The sequence below is a fragment of the Chanos chanos genome, chromosome 4 (genome assembly GCF_902362185.1).
Source record: "Chanos chanos chromosome 4, fChaCha1.1, whole genome shotgun sequence".
In the NCBI taxonomy this organism is placed as follows: domain Eukaryota; kingdom Metazoa; phylum Chordata; class Actinopteri; order Gonorynchiformes; family Chanidae; genus Chanos; species Chanos chanos.
This window is the reverse complement of record NC_044498.1, coordinates 41,161,200-41,179,718: the sequence shown is the minus strand read 5'-3', so window position 1 is coordinate 41,179,718 and position 18,519 is coordinate 41,161,200. Positions and strand designations below refer to the sequence as shown.

Below are 18,519 nucleotides of genomic sequence, written 5' to 3'. Positions count from 1 at the left end.
TATTAGAATAGTCAAAATAGCTGTAAAGGAGTGTATGTGTGTGTGTGTGTGCGCATGTGTATGTGTGTGTGTACGTGTGTGTGTATGTGTTTATTTGTTTTGAAATATTTGTATACCATGCATATACAAATATTTTTTACATGTAAAATTGTTTGGATAGAATAACTGTACAGGACTAAACATATTTTCTGTTATATATGACTGAAGATGTCGTGATTTGACAGGTTTAATGATCTCTTTGTTTTCAGTGGAGCAGGCAGGAAGCATTGCCCTGTCCATTCATAACCCTGTGTTCAGTCACTCTCATCCGTTTGTTCATAGTGTGTGTGAACTGCAGAACGCATGCCCATGTTTCTTTAGTCTTCTCTACTGTTAGTTGCTTATTTTGAGTTTTATTTGAGTTCTTTAGACTAAGAACTGGGATATAGAGAAATATTTCACATTTCTCCTAATAACCTCACAGGTGCAGGAGCTCCAGTCACAGATCTGACAGAGGTCAAATGTCAGTCTGGGCTTAACAGACAGAAACATTCCTGTATTAAACATTATCCATAGATACTTTGCTGGTCTCTGTAGAATTACAACTTACTCTTGTCCCAGGTTAATTTTATTCATTGTAACGTAGATTCTGTTTTACTCCCTTTAAATGCCACAGTTGATACTGTTGATAATTAATTTTTATCATATTGGAACCCTTGCAGCCTTAAGGTTTTGTAGGGTTTATGAAACATTATTTGTATCAGCTGTCACAAATGTTAGATACACTTGAGAGAGTCCACTTCGCAGATCCTGATTCATGCTCTTAAATGTATTCTCCAATGAAACATTAACAAAATGTTAAGAGACTTTAAACATTTACATTCTGCAGGGTTGTTCATTAAGATCTTACTTAAGATTTATAGCAGTAAATATAAAGATTATGATGAAAAACAAACAAAACACTAAAAACAGCACTGCATTATGGATATTTTTATTTCTAATTTTGTTGATGCGGTATATTTTTTAACAACCGGAGAACAGTCAATTTTAAATATATCTGATTTTTTCTAGATGAAAAATGAAAAATACTCACATCAGTAGAGCCCTTTGACTATCACGGGCTCATTACCTTAGCACCTGTTTACCTTAAACATTTAGACAAAAAATCAGCGTCGCTAACAATACACAGAATTATTAAATGCTATGGTACAGTGACCAGAACGTTAACAAGAGTAACTTGTCTCAAAAGAGCACATTCTGGATCAGATCACTATTGTTAGTAATTAGTGGGTAGTGCTAGTGGAATTAGCTCTTGTTGGTAGCATGTTTTTTATAGTACAGTATATTGAGTGGCAGTACAGTAGTTGTTGTGATATTTGTTATCATAGTAAATATGATTGGATGTTTCTCAGAGTCATGTCACAGTGCCTGTGTATGAGACCTGCTTGTTTCCTTCAGTTCTGTAAAACTTACTTAGACTACTTCTTTTTCTAAAGTGCATCAAGGATGAATAGAGTGAGCCAAGGTATGCTAAGCTACTGACTCTGCATGTCATAGCCTCTGTGATGAGAATTTCAGTCATAACTCTGTCCTTGTGGAGCACTGTTATGAGAGAGGAGTTTGAATTTTTTTTTTTAAGTTTGATTTTTTTTTTTTTTTCCTTTAAACAGAAATCATGCCTTAGTTTACATTTTTTGCTTTCGACACAGAAAGCAAAATGGCTGCTGCTGGCACCCAAACCCTGTCATGCTACAGTCACCTCAGCCCTGCATGCAGTTCATCAGCCCCTGCCCCTCCTCTTCCTCTCCTCCTGAGTTTATATGATAATTCCCAAGCCTCCTCTATTTCTTTGTCCTTCTCCTTATTATTTAAGTTTTTTTTTTCTTGATAAAGACAAAGTGCATTGTGTGAGAGAACCGTGTGTTTGCTCATATTTATGTACTGAATGCAATTCTGAATTTTGTCAATCTAAATGCTTCATATGAACCGATGGAGACTCTATTTAAAAAAACTGGGCATTTGTTGAGTTTAAAAGCAAGGAAAGACACACACACACACACAAACACACACACACACGTGCATGCGTTTTTAACCCCCAATCCTAAAATCTTATTAGAACGATAAAAACACCCCCTCTCTCAGCCCTGTGAGGAAAGTTTCTATCATCTGTCTCCCTTGGGTCCCAGCAGCTAAAAACTAGAATTAGATTGCCTCAAATCTGCTGGCTTAACCCTGTAACTTAGTGGCTCAGGTCTGTGTGTGTGAGGGCGACATGAGTGTAAGTGTGTGTGTGAGCAGTATGTTCCAAGGACCCGAGGGAGACGCCCCAACCCCTCGGTAGGCGCCAGTACAAGCACACACACACACACACACACACATCAAACGGCTATGCTGTGACATTGGTGCCTGCAGCTGCTCTTAGCCTGACACTCTGAGAGGTGTGCTGCACATTTAAAGTTTTAGAGATGGAGTTGAGAATGTTCCGGAGGCAGGAAGTGACATTACATTTGTGAGGATATGGACAGAAATGTCTGTCCCGTGTAGCTTAAGTCCTCTTTAATTTGCTGCACTGTCTGCGACCATACACATACCATACATACACATACTACATTTGGTCACACATACACACACACACACACACACACATACAAACACACACAGACATTTGAATATCATTCAGGCATTCATATGAAACAGTTACTGCCCAATATTTTCACCTGTTCATTCTTAAAAGTGAATGTTGTGTCTGTCATGTCAGTATTAATGTGTGAACTCTCATAAGTATCTGTTCTAATGCTGTCTTTTCTCTATCTCTCCCTCTCTCTGGCTCTCTGTCACTCTTCACACAGAAAAGAGATGGTATACAGATGAAGGAGAAAACGCTTACCCACGGAACATTCAAATCAAGCCCATGAGCACTCACATGGCCAATCAAATCAATCAGTACAAATCCACTAGCAGCCTGATTCCACCAATCAGAGAAGTCGAGGATGAATGCTGAATACCAGCCCTTGATGCCTCAGGGGGAGTGGGGACATCTTTTTTTTGTTTGTTCTTTTTTTTTTTTAAGAGACAAGTGATGATGATGATGATGATGATGGTGGTGATGACAATTTATTGTTCTTCCCTTGCTCCACAAATCAAGGGTTTGGCATGATGATATAGACGGGAAGGGACCTTCTATGCGTGTATACCTGTAGTGTTACTTCCATGGCTTTGGGAAAATAATTTCATTTATAAATGTATACATAGATATGTAAATAGTGACAATCAGTGAGATCTGTACAGTCCCTTAGCACTTTTTCAAATTATTTGGAGAGTTCAAATGTACTTCCTGTAATTCTTTTGCAATAGTTTGGAGCTTGTTGTGTGAACGGACTCCATCCAGTAGCTATTTGTGATGGAGTATGAAGATCACAGTGGTGACTCGTGGTTAACATCACCCCAAAGAGTCCTCACACACACACATTAACACACATCATTGTCTGCTTCTTTTCCATTTGCACTATCGGTAGACAACTTACACTGGAGTAACCGTCAGCTACAATCTCATGAGAAGAGTGTCAAGTTCATTTCTATTGCGCTGATTTATTTATTTTTTGATGGATTGGCTGAATTGGCTTTGAGAGAATGATTGTGAGATTTGTAATGCTTTTGTTTTTGGGTCGGTGTGGGGATTCGACTGGATTTGGGCTGAATGCATCTGCTGTGTTTTTCGGTTTAAAAAAAAAAAGTTTAATGTTACGTCTGAATGGGGTGTCCAGTATCTGCTGCCTGCTGGGTACTTGGGGCATTCCTTTAAATCTGAGTTGTGCTGATTACCACGCTGTGGACATACAAAGGGTTAAGAAAAAAAAAATCACTTCAATTCCATTCATAGACACCGTTAAGGCCCTGGATGTGAGGGAATGGATTTGCCCTATCCATCTAATGATGCAAAAAAAAAAAACAGGAAAAGAAAAAAAACTTTCATAGCCCTCCAGAATTGGCAATATATCATGAGTATATGCACTGCATTGTGTTTTAGTCTTTCTGTCCTCCTGGACTGCTGGCGTGTGGTGAAAAAACTGTGTGTGTTCAAGGCTCACAACATGCTCAGTGGTACGGTACATTCAGAGTCCCTTTAACTGTTTGTGTGTGTAACCAGAGCATCTTTCATCATTACTGAGTGAATGCCTGACTCAACTCATCTTGTGGTAACCCAACTCTGACTGAGCTTCTCCAGATATAGATAAGTTCTACAACAATATGCTATCATTTCCTCAGAGGTAGCGAAGCTAACAGAATAAATGCATAAATAAAGAAAGGCTATGAGAACTTACTCTAGCTTTCGCTTTTATCTGAAATGCCACATAGCGCATAAAGTGGGCACGGTGGGTCCTCCTGTGGGTCCCAGTCTCTGCCTGGCACAGGGTTGGCATGGAGGCAAAGAAGAGCTTGGATGTTCTCCATGGCCAATCGTGATGCCACCTACTCTAAAATCAGACAGTTTTAATAGTTAAAGGAAAGCTCAGTCAGAGTTGTGACTTACTACAACAAACTGTTGAGACTCCGGAATATTCTGGACGTCAGTTTGGATGGGGTCAGGTGGGCACATGTCCCTGAATGCTGTTGTGAAGCCTTGGTGCTGTGTGGAAGATGTTCTGATTCAAATCTTTAGCAGAAAATTTGAACTTTGCTTCAAGTGATCTGTGAAATTTATACATACATATACATACTTATTTTATATCCATATGAACATAATCATTTTGTACTTATTTTTATACATACCAGAGAGCTTTATTTCTGAATTTTATCTTAAAGACATCTTACCAAGACTGTCCGTTAATTCAGTTTTGCTCTTGTTCTAGCCTGTATAATAGAACATATCAGTTGGCTTTTGACAGTACAGAAAGAGTGGCCTGTCTGTCGGTCAGGACTACAGAGGTCCAGGGATACATCTCACATAATCTGATTAAATGTAAATGCCCCCAAACGCTAACACCGGCTGCTGTAGAAACACTGAAAATGTGAGGCATACTATCAATCTTTTTCATCAGCTTACTGAAATGAGGTGTATGTAAACAACAGAGTAATTTCGAGCGTAAAAATAAGAAGAAATGTTGACACAGAGACAGATGTGACCCAGAAGCATGCATTGGGGTGGACCGATGAAACAGACCTGGGTCTACTCTATATGCCAGAGGAGTAGAGACAAATCAAAATCACTCATATTTGGCCTAAATTAGGTCCTGTTAAAAGAGGAAACATGACGAGATATTTTTTCATGTGTGTAAAATTACATCTCAATACATTACAAACTAGGTGACAGGAGGTTCATTAAGTCGTAAGCAGCAAACTCATTTTCATAAGACTACTGTCTAGAAAAATAAAAAAAAAACACTCTGATACACTTTCATCCTCAGAGAGAGAGAGAGAGAGAGAGAGAGAGAGAGAAAAAAGATTTTTCATAGTGTGGAAAAATGTAGTGAAATGTCTGCCCATTTCAGATCACGTTTGCTTTTCTGGAGCAGTCAGTATTTCACTGTCTGTCTGCGGGATGTAGAACTGCTCCACTACAGCCTGGGAGACCTTGTCCTGAAGTGAATTTTTGAAATGTGATTACAGTGGTGTTACACTTTGTAGCAAGTAGATTATTTTAAAGAAAAAAAAAAGAAGTATTAATAATACTGTGAGTAAAATGTATGTATAATTGGATTGTTGATAACATACTTGCTAGACTAAAAAAAAAAAAAAAAAGAAAAAGAAAAAAAAAAGAATTACAGACCTAAAATCAACATTGTATCGTTATACATTGAAATTTAAAGATAAATTTATTTTCTCATGGATAAATTTTTTTTTCTATGAGATCCTTTTGCTATAATGAATCTCACACAATACACGATGTTTAAAAGATAGCGATGATTTGGAAGGCAGTTCGTATTTTCTCTCATAAGATAAAAAAACACAGAGGGATGAACTGAAAGTAGCACCAGCCTCAGGTTAGTTCTGCTTACAGTCTTTTTGAGGGAGGTCATCTTCACTCTTCTTTTGTCTTTACAGCTGCTATTGACATTCCATTTTTGTCCTTGAATGGTAACCATAGTCATGCTCATTGTTTATTTGAAACTGCTGTTTATTTGTTTACAGAATATGTTTTATTTAAGCACAAAAAAAGAGGTTCATATATCAGATATCAAAACTGCTGTACACTTAAAACATAATCATCAACTGATAGCTTTTATTTATTTTTTGTTCATTTTTGTTCCGTAGCTGTCTCCAAACAGAGTTTTCATTCAATGCTTTTCCTTCTCCAGTACAAAAAAGGAAGAAATCCCAGTTGGGGTTTGACACAAAACCATTATGTTAAATGTGAAAATATGAGGATTTACACCTCTAAGTGTAACAGTCTAAAGTGCCATGATAGCATATCGCAACCAGCATCGTTCAGTCATTTGTAAGGAAGATGAGGGAAGATGAATCTGTCTGATTTGGCATCTAAGACTGGCATGGAGAACATCCAAGCCATCCATGCCTCCATGCCAGTTCAGTGCCAGGCAGAGCTGTGAGTCCACAGGAGGTGCCCATAAAGTCCCACTAATGCGAGAAGTGGCATGAAGATTGGCATGCTAACACACAGACGTGTGGCACACGTTCAATGTACAGCGTAGGAGATAAGGTCGAGAAAAAAAGACGGTGAATGAAATGACTGAAGGATGCTGGGAAAAGCTCGTCACAAGTTGGTTTTTTTGTATGTTTAATCAGTATGTTTAATTGTACGTCTATGTCCTGAAGAGTGGTCTAGTCCAGTTAAAATCAGTACTCACGCATTTCACTCATGCAAAATAACGATGTCATGCTTTTGTCCCAATGCATATCTTCCTCTGCTGTAAAGGATCGGTGTTCATGACATGTTAGAAATTGTAAAATAAATAAATAAATCAATTACAATAATAATAATAATAATAAATAAAATATTTAAAAAAAAAAGGTGAATGAACTTTGGGTGGAAATAAGTCTTAACAAGCTGAAACTGCATCTGGGATTTTATTGTTAACTTAAAAAAAAAAATGTTATTTTTTTTCAGTTCAGGAAGAATTCAGGACGTTCATACATTTTCCTCATAATCTGAGATGCATCTTCATTACAGGAAAAAGGAGTTTGATCGCTGATGAATTTGTTTTGATTTGATTTAGCTAATGGCTAACTGGAGCAGTTGATGGTGCTGAGGTGATCTACCTGACTCTGTCAGACATAACCTGCTGGTAATTATTCTGTCTTGTACAAACAGTTTGTACATAAATTGTACATGGTTTCTTTTTGTATTTTCTCAAATTAAAATGGATGTATTTGTGTTCTAAAAAAATTTGACTGCATCTTTTTTATTATTCTCATTGGAATTCAGAAAGACCTTGTTGAAAAATTTTGGCAAAAAAATATATAATTAGATAAGCCTCTAATTTCTGAGAATATGACTTGTGAGCATTTTTCCTCAAATACTATAAATCTAAAATGATGGATAGTTACAGAAAATTACTTCAAGATGGTCTTTTGAATTCAATTAAAAAAAACGTCAGCCCAAATGATGCTGAGCATGTCATGGGAATTTTAATTGTATATTCACTGTGTTTTACTAGAGGAATGATTTGTGTATTTGTGGGAGGAATGATTTGTGTGTCTGTTGGGTAAATGGGTTGTGCGTCTGTTGGAGGACTGGGTTGCGTGTCTGTTGTAGGACTGGGTTGTGTGTTGTTACATGGATCGTGTGTGTGTTGGGGTCCTGATTTGCAGGCTGATAAGAATGACTAGCAGGCAGCTCTAATGAATGGCTGGTTTTGTGAGGACTGCTCCCTGTGTGAGATGTTTTCAGAATGATTGATTTACAATAAGGTGGCTGGAGAGTGCACGCAGGCAGAACTGATTTGGATCAATGCAACTGAAATTGATTGATCAGCCATTTAACGTGGCGGCGTGTTTACCTCTTTCTTTTTGCAGATTCACACAATAAAAATCACATTACAAATACTCTGACCCTGTCATTTCATCTTTAAAAGACTATGCTATGTCATGCTGTTTATTTATTCATTCATTTATTTGTTCGTCCCATTTCTATTTTTTCCATCTCATATTCCCATGTGTTTGAATGGGAGAAAAAAAAAATCCATTAAACTTCATGAAATGAAAATTTATCGTAGAAGCATAGAAGCTAGCAAATCTCTGGGAAAAAAAAAAAAAGATTAATCACTTTTCACTTTAAAAACCAAAACAAAGTATTGTGTTGCTGCTGTGTGTCCTCATATCACTGAAATGAAGCAATTCAGCCATGAGGTCACAAATCATGTGACACTGGCCTCTCGCTGTGCTGCTCTGAGTAATTGTACATGAAAATAGGCCTGTGCCTTTTTACCTTGGGATGGAGTGTAGCTGTCCCAAGGTGATTTTACACAGGCAGGAAGGACTGGAGCCTGTCAACAGGCCGATATTATTTATACACTGCTGCACAGACGATGCAGAGAAGAGAAAGACAGCACTGATTACATGAATCTCCCCTGGAGCATTTATCTCACACACTCAATCACACACACACACGTTCACGCACACGCGCACACACACACACACACACACACACACACACACACACACAGCTAGCTCTGGTTCAGCTCTCCAGCTTTGAATTACTGCTCAACAAACAAAGTATCTAAATATTTAATTATCTGAGTATCATTACATAATCAAACATAAACATGGAAGCCACAAGGCAGTAAATTGGTGGCCAAAAGCCAGCACTCATGTCCGGGAGATCTGCTTTGAAGCTTAATCAGGAGAGAAGATCTGTTGAAAACTCCGTCAGGAGAGATCTGTGGAAAGTCAGGCCTCCAGAGTGACTGAGCATGGGCGTTTTACTCATGAATAAAAAGGACGTCTGAGTAGCCATTATGGGTGATTTAATACATCAATAGTCTCGGAAAAATCAAAAACAATTTTCTAGCTGAACTGTCAGCTGGGTAAATGAAACAGAAATTTTAAATATTGAACTGGTAACAATCAATACGTGGCAATCTTGCTGAAATTTGTTATTTGCATGATGACTGCTGGAATTATTTGTCCACATTCTTTATTGAGCAACAACATAGCAGAGCATCAAACTGGTGTAAGACAACCCTACCACCTTTGTACTTTATAAATGAACAACATCCACCGACAAATGCTCTCAAACACACACACACACACACATCTACATATACACATACACGTACACACACACAAACACACACTGACCCAAACTGAACAGAAACATTTTTCCCCTGATAATTTCGTTTGTTTGCTGGTTGCAGACGGGCGTGTTTGAAAGGGGGGGGGGGGTTGGTATAAGCGCCGTGGCAACAGCGCTGACCCTCGTCCACCCCGTCACCTCTGGAGTGGCATTCAACATCATCCTCAGAGTCCTCCCCCTACTCCAAACCCAGCCCTGATAATGGTTTCCCTGACGACAGGGCACACTCCGCAGCCCGGTGCCAGACCAGATAAACAGTGATCTTTTTACAAAAACAAGGAGGTCATTACGGCGGCTTGTCAAATCAATGTTGAGGGTGTCTTGGCTGATTAAGCCATCCTCTCACTGCTCTGACAGCGTGTCAATAGTGGCCCAGACGTGTGCATGCGCTCCCATGATTGGAGCGAAATGCCCATCAGTCTGGAGCTGAACCACACTAATGATTCCCTGTGCTGCCTATTAGAGGTACATGACAACTCAATCCTGCTCCGAGAAAAAAGGGGGGGTGGGGGTGAGTGGTGGTGGTGGTTGGGGGGGGGGGGTGTTGGGGAGAAAACAGTGACCTTGTTGCATCATTTGAAACAGAATTAAATTGGCAGGAGCAGTTAATCTTCACCTGGGGCGATTAACAAAATCACCGAGAAACACAGGGAGAAACACGGAAAGACGGGGACGCGAAGAAACGGAGCCATCGGAGGACTGCGCTTCCTTTTTCTTTATCTGTCTTTTATCCGCGGTAAAAACATTTTTGTTTTCAATCGTTCATATTCCCAAAGCTACCAAAAATTCCCCACATTTCCTGAGAGAAGCATCCTTTCCTCATCTGATAAAACGGTTACATGAATGACTGAACATTGACCGGGCCTTTATGTCTGGAAGGACTTATGTTATGCCCTGTTGATTATGCTGGACAGAGAGAAAAAAAGGGGTCAGATCTATGTTAAGAATCACAAAGGGCCACAAGCACAAAGCATTTAGCATTTCTACTGGAGAGCTGCTTAATGACTGCGTGTTAATCAGCCACATTTCAAGTCACTAATCTTGATTCACTCTCAATCTGACATGGAAACAAAGATCAAGGAGAGAGACAAAAAAAGTCAATGTTCTCCCCAAGAGACAGAGAGAGAGAGAGAGCGAGAGAGAGAGAGAGAAAGAGAGAGAGAATTATCTTACTTTTTGGTATACGCCATCAACATTTGGAATTGTTGTATTAATTTTATGAATTACCATTATATTTTACTATTACATTACCTGTAGTTGGACTCAAGTCAGATTCTGTAAAAACAAAATGGGTTATTATTGTCTTAATGTATCAGCAACAGATCTTGAGAGAGACAAAAAAACAAACAAACAACTAAGTGTAGGATCACAAGTGTACGATCGACTTTTTCCGCTGGAGGGTTTTTCTGTTCCAAGTCCCTGATCAATACTGTTTGTGGGGGGTTACATTTGGGATTATCATAAACCAGAATCCTTAAAGCCCATATGTTAGGGTTCACAGCAAAGCCTGTAAATACCGAACAGAAACATTCTCATCAAATTAACTAATACACTAATGAGGTGATTTTCTGAGTGAGGGAAACACCTTTTCCTGGAGGTCATACGTTTGTTGTGATCTGTGAAGGGTTACAAAGATGTGGACTAATGACTAGAGCCGCCATTTAAAACCATACACCTCTCTGAGGAATGCTGTTAAACACCGTATCGCTAAAAATCTCAGCCACTGAGAGACTTACATACAAGTATTTGATATAAGTCTAGATTTACGGGTATTTATATTGTGCAAATTTACAAAAATGCTCTTCACTGATTAAAATCTCGAAAATTTGATCATAGAAAGAAATTTAAATAACAGAAAAAAAATGATTTAAATAGAAAAATATACAGGAAAGAGAGCTCACTTCAGGTTGGCAGATCAGAGAGTTGTTTGTTAGCATCTTAAATTTGGCACTGAGAAAAATAAACAAGTAACCAAGGCAATCATAAATCATTTACTGCTGTGCCCTTGAGTAAAAAAACAAAACAACAACATTTTAGCTACGTGAAAAAAAAAAAAATTAAACAGAACTAAGAATTTAACACTTTTACAGAAACTATTTCACAAAAAAAAAGAGTAATGAGAAGTTTCATTTTATTCCAAAATTTAAAAAAAAAGAACTTATTTTACTTTTTGTAGCATTAACTCTACCCCCAGCCCTAACCACTAACCCAAACTCATTCATTTGAGTAGGTCTAGAAGCACAAAGACTACAGCTGCACCGTTATTCACGGCATATCCAGTATTTAGTGGATTAGCTGATCCAATGTACAACAGCAATACACACTGAAGATTTCAAGCATGAAGCATCGGGACAAAAAAAAAAAAAAAAAAATCAAACGGCGTGAAAGCAAAAAGCAGATAATTATAAATTGAAGAGCTTCCTGCTGTGCTTGGTTGTGCTAAACTGATATCACAGTGGACTCTAATATGACATGATTCCTGTGTGTGAGCCAGAGGCATGGTAGGGTTATCATGATGAATAGAAGGAGGCATCAGAGATGGTCTTTATTCTGCGGAAAGCTTTGTTGGCAACGGTCAATCATAATCCTTGTACATTAGCCTTTCCAACTCAATCTGAAGCAAAAAAAAAAAAGAAAGAAAAAATCCCTCTGGGTATAATATAATTTTCTTGTAGAACAAGCTTTATTGAAACAGAAAATGCAATTTGTAGAGAAAATGTGCCAGTCGTGTGCATGCTTTCGATTCCCTGCCTAACAGCTCCCCTGTCATTAATAATGTCATCGCTGTGGAAACACACAATTTCCAAATATAATTCAGCGTGGAGGGAATCCATAATGTTTCTCTTCACAGCAGCCCTTTCCATTCATTTCTGATATTTACCAAAAACATCAGCTGTCACGTGTAGGGCCAGACTGAGTATAAGTGAGGGGTGATAGTGTGGCAGGAAAGAAGAGGGAAATGTTCCCTTTAAAGAGCGTCTCTTGACCATCAAGATTACAACTATAAATGTGAGAGGTAGTGCTGTAAACAGAAGATCACCTTCACACTGTTCATGATTCAAGGATTTCATTTGAGGAGAGAACAGCGCCTTGGGGCACCGCCATCCCTGTGTCTTTAGAGACAGCCGCTCAGGAGCTCTCTCTCTCTCTCTCTCTCTCTCTTTCTGTGTGTGTGTCTCTCTCTCTCTGTCTCACACCTTTTCTACACCATTAGCTGCTGGAGAGCATCAAAACCTTGAGCTCATATAAGTCACTGTCAATGGGCAAGGCCAGACCTCCCCCATTTTCCAACCCTGACACCCAGTCATCCCACAACCACGTGCACACACACACACACACTCACATGCACATATATACACACACACACACACACACACACACACACACACACACACATATACACACCCTGCAGATATGATCACAGGGGTGGGCTAAATACCACAGTGGGGGAAGACAGCAACCCTGACCATGACAAACTTCCCCCAGGTCACATCCACCACCATGTTCTCTGCAGGTGACATTTCTGACTTCCATCACTTTATAATACAGCACATTTACATGTCAGCAACATACTGTTTCAGTGAGACAAACTCCCCCTGATAAAAACACATGAAGCACTATTCAGCATCAGAGAGAGAAGAACAAAAACAAAAACAAAAACAAAAAAAAAATAGAGAGAGAGAGAGATAGCGTGTGTGTGTGTGTATGCGTATGTGTGTGTGTGTGTGGGCATGTGTATGTGTGAGTGTAAAGATCATCTCCCATAGGGTATTTTCCGTGTGTGCAGTGGACATGAATGTATTCCCCTCCCGGACCAGCTGTGTAAATGTGAGCAAATGCCAATATTTCCACCATTGTCTTATGAGGGGTTTCATGTTATTAGTCGAGCATATCAAATCAAAGCTCCAGGCTTTTATAAAGTGGAGCAAAGTCACACATACATCACAGGGGATCATACACAGGCACAGACTACCCAGGCTCTGAGGAGCTGCAAGCAGACACATGGTCAAACACATACATACAGTGCTTCAGTCAAATGGGCTTCGAACACACACACACACACACACATACAGATGTATGTAACACCAATGTTTTTGTGTCATGTTCAGTGTCAAGTTCAGATGTGAATAATGTTCAGAATGGATCATTTGAAGCGGATCATTATAGGTATCCGTTTATTTAGTGTTCGTTTTGACAATCTGAGATCATTCAAATCAGCAGATGACAGGAGTTCAAACTCACATGTGTAATTCAAGGTACACTTAAACACAGGCTTGACTGTGCGCATCTGAAAGTAATTTAATCAAGTCAAATAAAGTAGCCAAAAGGATCGGTAGTTAAGGGTACTTCCATGGGCGTAAGCTATGTAGGTGATGTGCTTTAGAGAAGTATGTATCAAGCCAGATAGCTATATGTGATATTCAAGAGAGGATCAGGCCGGCTCATGTGGTGGCATAACAGATTTATAGCCGCTTGCTATTATTTAGCATTGCTCATGCTCCTGCCACTGGCGAGTTGGAGGTTAATAGAAATGCCAGCATGCTCGCTGATTTACTTAGTAAAATTCTCATCCCAAGGTTGCGTCCAGGGGAGGACCTGGCACTCATGCATTATGTAGAACAGACTGACGAGACCTTGAGCCATGGCAGCTCGGACTATATATTAGCCTTGCCACCGTCTTCTCACACCCTGAGGACAAATTTGATGAGTTAAACCGTGTTTTACACGACATTACCGGTGCCGCGCGTCGTAAGCTAAGCCCGGACGTTTTATTTGGTCATACATTTAAAACAGGCGGTTTAACGACTACGCTGGAATGACGATTATTTACGACGTCCATATCGCAACCTGTTCTTTCAAGAGGGATAATTAATAACGACTAATAATTATAGACAGAAGTATTTACAAATGGCTCACTGAGGCGATGTAAGCAGACACCTTCATAAACATGACTGGCTGTAAAATGCATCCAAGTGACATTAGCTGATCTCTTTCGCCCTGGTGTCTGTGGCCGAGAAGATTGTACCGATGCATGGTTTTGCTTCGACTAATGCAGCCAAGTGAAACCAGCGCTAACAGTGCAATGCCTTCCAACGAGGAGATGAAAGGTAGTAAAATGGTTTAGCACCAACTGAATAAGAACAAAATGGCGTCCGGGCTCCTACGCTTCTTGTCGAGGCTCTTCATAATGTTTTAACATAGCCTTAGTAATCAGGGCAAGATTTCCTTCTGTGTCAGAAACACATGACCATGAGAAAAAATATTTTCCCACACAGAGAGATTGGGATGAGAGATCAATACTGTCCGTGTTAGAGAGGATTAAGTAACCTTTGAAATATCAAGTCAAATTGATTAATTTCTTACTATATTCTCAAATTATATTAGCTTCTAATCGCGTCTAGGGCATGTCCATGACATTTCGAAAACAAGTTTGTTCTAATGGCGTGATGTAAAATAAAAAGGCTAAGATAAAACATTTATTACAGCAGGCTAGCCTCCCCTTGACTTGCGTTTTTTATCCTTTGTGCCCTGAAAAATCTGTTTGGAAGAAAAGGTCCTATTGTGCTATGATGTTTAAAGGGAAATAATTAGGAGAAATGATGGCAGTGCGGGCTGTTAAAGGAAATGATAGGGGAACACCATTCTCTTTTTAAAGCACCGAGTCCATTTTGAAATAATTGGTAGTGGAATTATTTATGACATTAATTGCCACATTATCGACTGGCTGTCACCTCGCGTGGCAGTTCGTCCATCTTCCCCACCCGAGAAAGCTAGCTCAGCCTAAAGTAGACTGACAACCTAATTACAACATCTTCCCCCTCAGTGACAAATGCTACTCGTCTGAAACGGGCCCGGAAATCAGACTTTTTCTCTCCCGCTCTCTCCTGTCTCTTTCCCCGCAGTCAGGATGGGCTAATATCTCTCAAAGATTTCACTAGGCGATGCGAAGAGTAGGAAAACCGTCATTCTCTCATCATCGTTTCAACACTTCTCATCCAGTTAGCATGATGCGCTATCAGGGCAGAGCTGTCAATCATTCCTACTGCCCGCCTCTCCGTTGCTCACTGTCATTTGTCTGATTAGCATTTGCACATGTCAGATACTCAGAGCAAAGAGACTAATGGCTGACGTGCCTGGTTTTTGTGTGACAGACAGGTGTGATTTGTGAGAGGAGAGCTCTCCCGTGATTGAGAGTACTGCTTGTCTGATCGTAATGCTTAAGAGAACTCTCTGTACACATAATGGAGAATTCTGTCAGTAGATCAGGCCTCTAGTACACTATACTGGCTACACACACACACACACAGCAGAAAAACAAATGTAAGAGAGAGACTTTCTCTCCATTCAGTTCTGCTGTATGAAGGCCTTCTGATGGGCAGTGCAGCAGTCCAGCAGCTGGGTTGTGAGAGGTGTATAAACTGGTATGCCACTGGCTAGAGAAGGTCCTCCCAGTCAGCCTTGTAAAGCTGAGCATGTTGAATCAGGCCTTTCCAGCTGCTTCTGTGGATCATACCTTCATTAGGGAGCATGATGTGACGGCTGCTACCCCCCCTCGCCCCCCCCCCCCCCCCCCCCCCCCCCCCCCCCCCCCCCGCCATCACACACACACACTAGTGTATGAGTGTGTGTGTCAGCGTATGTCTTCCTGCTGCTCTTCTGCCCCTCTTAATGCTGTTTATATTTGCCATGCAGCTCTAGACAGAGTCTCTGACGACTATGGAAAGTGACACACACCAAACTCAGAATGTCCCCCGGTCTGTGCGCACCGCTCTGCTACTGTCAATTCCAGAAACGTCAGAGGCAGTGGCTCAATGGCAGCGTCCCTGACACATGTCACAAAGTCTTAACTGTCTGTTCTTTTCATGGGGAAGGCTGGGCCAGGGGAGAGATGACATTTGTGTGGTGGGGGAACTTGTTGTGGTTCCTCTTGCTGCCTCCCCAGGTTGTCAGAGCCACTCTTCTCTCGGCATATCACCACACCGACAAATAAACCTTGTCATTTAGAAACGCTGCCACTAGTGACCGTTCCCCCGGAACTGCTCCGCACGGAGCGCGCGCGCACACACACACACACACAAGAACTCTTAGGACCAAGGACAGATGTAAGACGCACACATACACACCCACAGACAGAGGACACACTCTTCTACACTTACCGACATACACACCAAGGCTCTTGCACACAATGCTTTAACCTACAAATACACACACACACACACTGTCTATGGCTTGCAAAAACATTTCACCAGGCTATCTGTGACCTTTCTCTCTGAGTGTCTGCTGAAGATTGATGAGCTGAGCTAAGGCTGCACATGCTTCCCTTCACTTCTGGAAGCTTCTCTGAGCACCGGTTGGACTAATTGGGCTGGCATGCTCGGAAGGCCGCTTAAAACACAGTAATTAAGCAAGATGGACCTCTCTCAAGTCATTTTGACAGGGTACATATACAGATACAAATAAAACAAGAAACAGACTCTATTACAAAGTCCCTTTCTTTTGCAGTTCAAATCTGAGGTGTTGTCAAAAAGTGGCATATATGGCTACATAATGATGTTCAAAATAAATTAATGAAATTGAGGTAAATGATCAAAACCCATAAGGGTTTTATCTGAATTATCAGACACTGCAGGTTTTTGATCTGACATAGCTGTCTCTCTGTAAGACCTTCTCCATAATCACAAACTTACAGCTTTTAATCAATACATAAAAGAAGCACTATGCAAAGTAACCTATTACATAATGTCATTTATCAAGAAACATTTGCTACTTTACTGTATTATTTCAAAGTTAACTGTCATTTTCACTAGAAGCAGATTCACGTCAAGGTTTAAAATGTTACCATTATGACATGATACCAGTAATGTATGACTTAAGTGAGAGAAATTCACAGAAAAGCACATTTATTTTAGAAATGATCTGAACTATGGTAAAAGTCAACAGAGAACTATCATTTATCATAACAAATGAAAGTAGCATACAAAATTACATTTCAGTAGTTGATCTTTGGTTAGCTCACTCAAAAAAAAAAATTAAAACAGTAGTAAATGGATATCTATATTTATATATATGGATAGGAAAATAATGACAATTATTCATTTAAAATTAGATTAAATAAAATTAGATTAAAAAACAACAAAAAATAAAACATTAGACAGCATTTAAAAAATAAATTCTCTTTAACGTGTCACATCAAATGTACTTGGTATTCGAAAGCTTTCATTAAGCAAATGTTCTAAATGTGGCCTTAACACTTTGTTTTCATACAGATTAAAATTTCTTTTGTCTAAGTACAAAAAAAAAAGAAAAAAAAAGAAAGAAAAAAAATTTGAGAGAAAGTCATTAAAGCTGTGTGAAGATGCTAAGAATCACACGAGGCAAAAATCAATAGAAAAATGCAGCAGGGAAAAAAAGTTTGACTGCTCTTTCCTCTCTTTCATCCCATTCTCTCTGCCCTCATCTGTTTGTGCTGCCAGTGGCTCTGTCTCTCCACGCTCGCCTCCAAAACAACTAACAGAGCCTCATTAACCACTGCACGTTCACACACATACACCCACCCACACACACAACACACAACACACACACACACACACACACACACACACAAACATATGTAAACACACACACACACACACACAAACATATGTAAACACACACACACACACACACAAACATATGTAAACACAAACACACGAACGCACACACAAACATATGTAAACACGCACACACAAACATATGTAAACACACACACACGAACGCACGCACACACAAACATATGTAAACACACACACACACACACACACGCAAACGTATGTAAACACACACACACACACACACACGCACGCACACACAAACATATGTAAACACACACACACACACACACATACAAATGTATGTAAACACACACACACACACGCACACACGCACACACAGACATATGTAAACACACACACACACACACACACACATGCACGCACATATGCACACACATTCACACACCAATTTCAGATGTTGACAAACTTTGAATCTGGCTTCATAGTCACTATATATATTATCTGCTACCCATTTTGGAGAGTTTATCACCGATGTAATCTAGTAGCAGATAAATTAAACATTACTGAATAAGAGTGTTAGCGTTAAAATAATCCCATTTCCTCATTAAATAATTGCTATTTCCATTTTCTACATTCTCTATTATTTTCATTACCCGCTGTTGTAAAGAAATGGCGTCAGAGGAAAAAAAAAACATGCTTAAACTATGCTTAAAAGTATCATGGAATGTATCAAAA

At 39.7% G+C, this 18,519-nt stretch overlaps 1 protein-coding gene across 3 annotated transcripts in view; it reads left to right on the top strand.

Annotated features, from left to right (window-relative positions):
- Window positions 1–2,980, top strand: part of kcnma1a (potassium large conductance calcium-activated channel, subfamily M, alpha member 1a) — a 133,792-nt gene extending 130,812 nt beyond the window's left edge. For 2 of the 3 annotated variants that reach the window (XM_030770733.1, XM_030770734.1), the window contains 2 exons: window positions 1,476–1,504; window positions 2,829–2,980. In XM_030770733.1, the coding sequence (XP_030626593.1) occupies window positions 1,476–1,504; window positions 2,829–2,980 (181 nt within the window). The remainder of the gene's footprint in view (window positions 1–1,475; window positions 1,505–2,828) is intronic. The other variant, XM_030770735.1, reaches the window with a different exon arrangement.
- The last annotated feature ends 15,539 nt before the right edge of the window (window positions 2,981–18,519 follow it).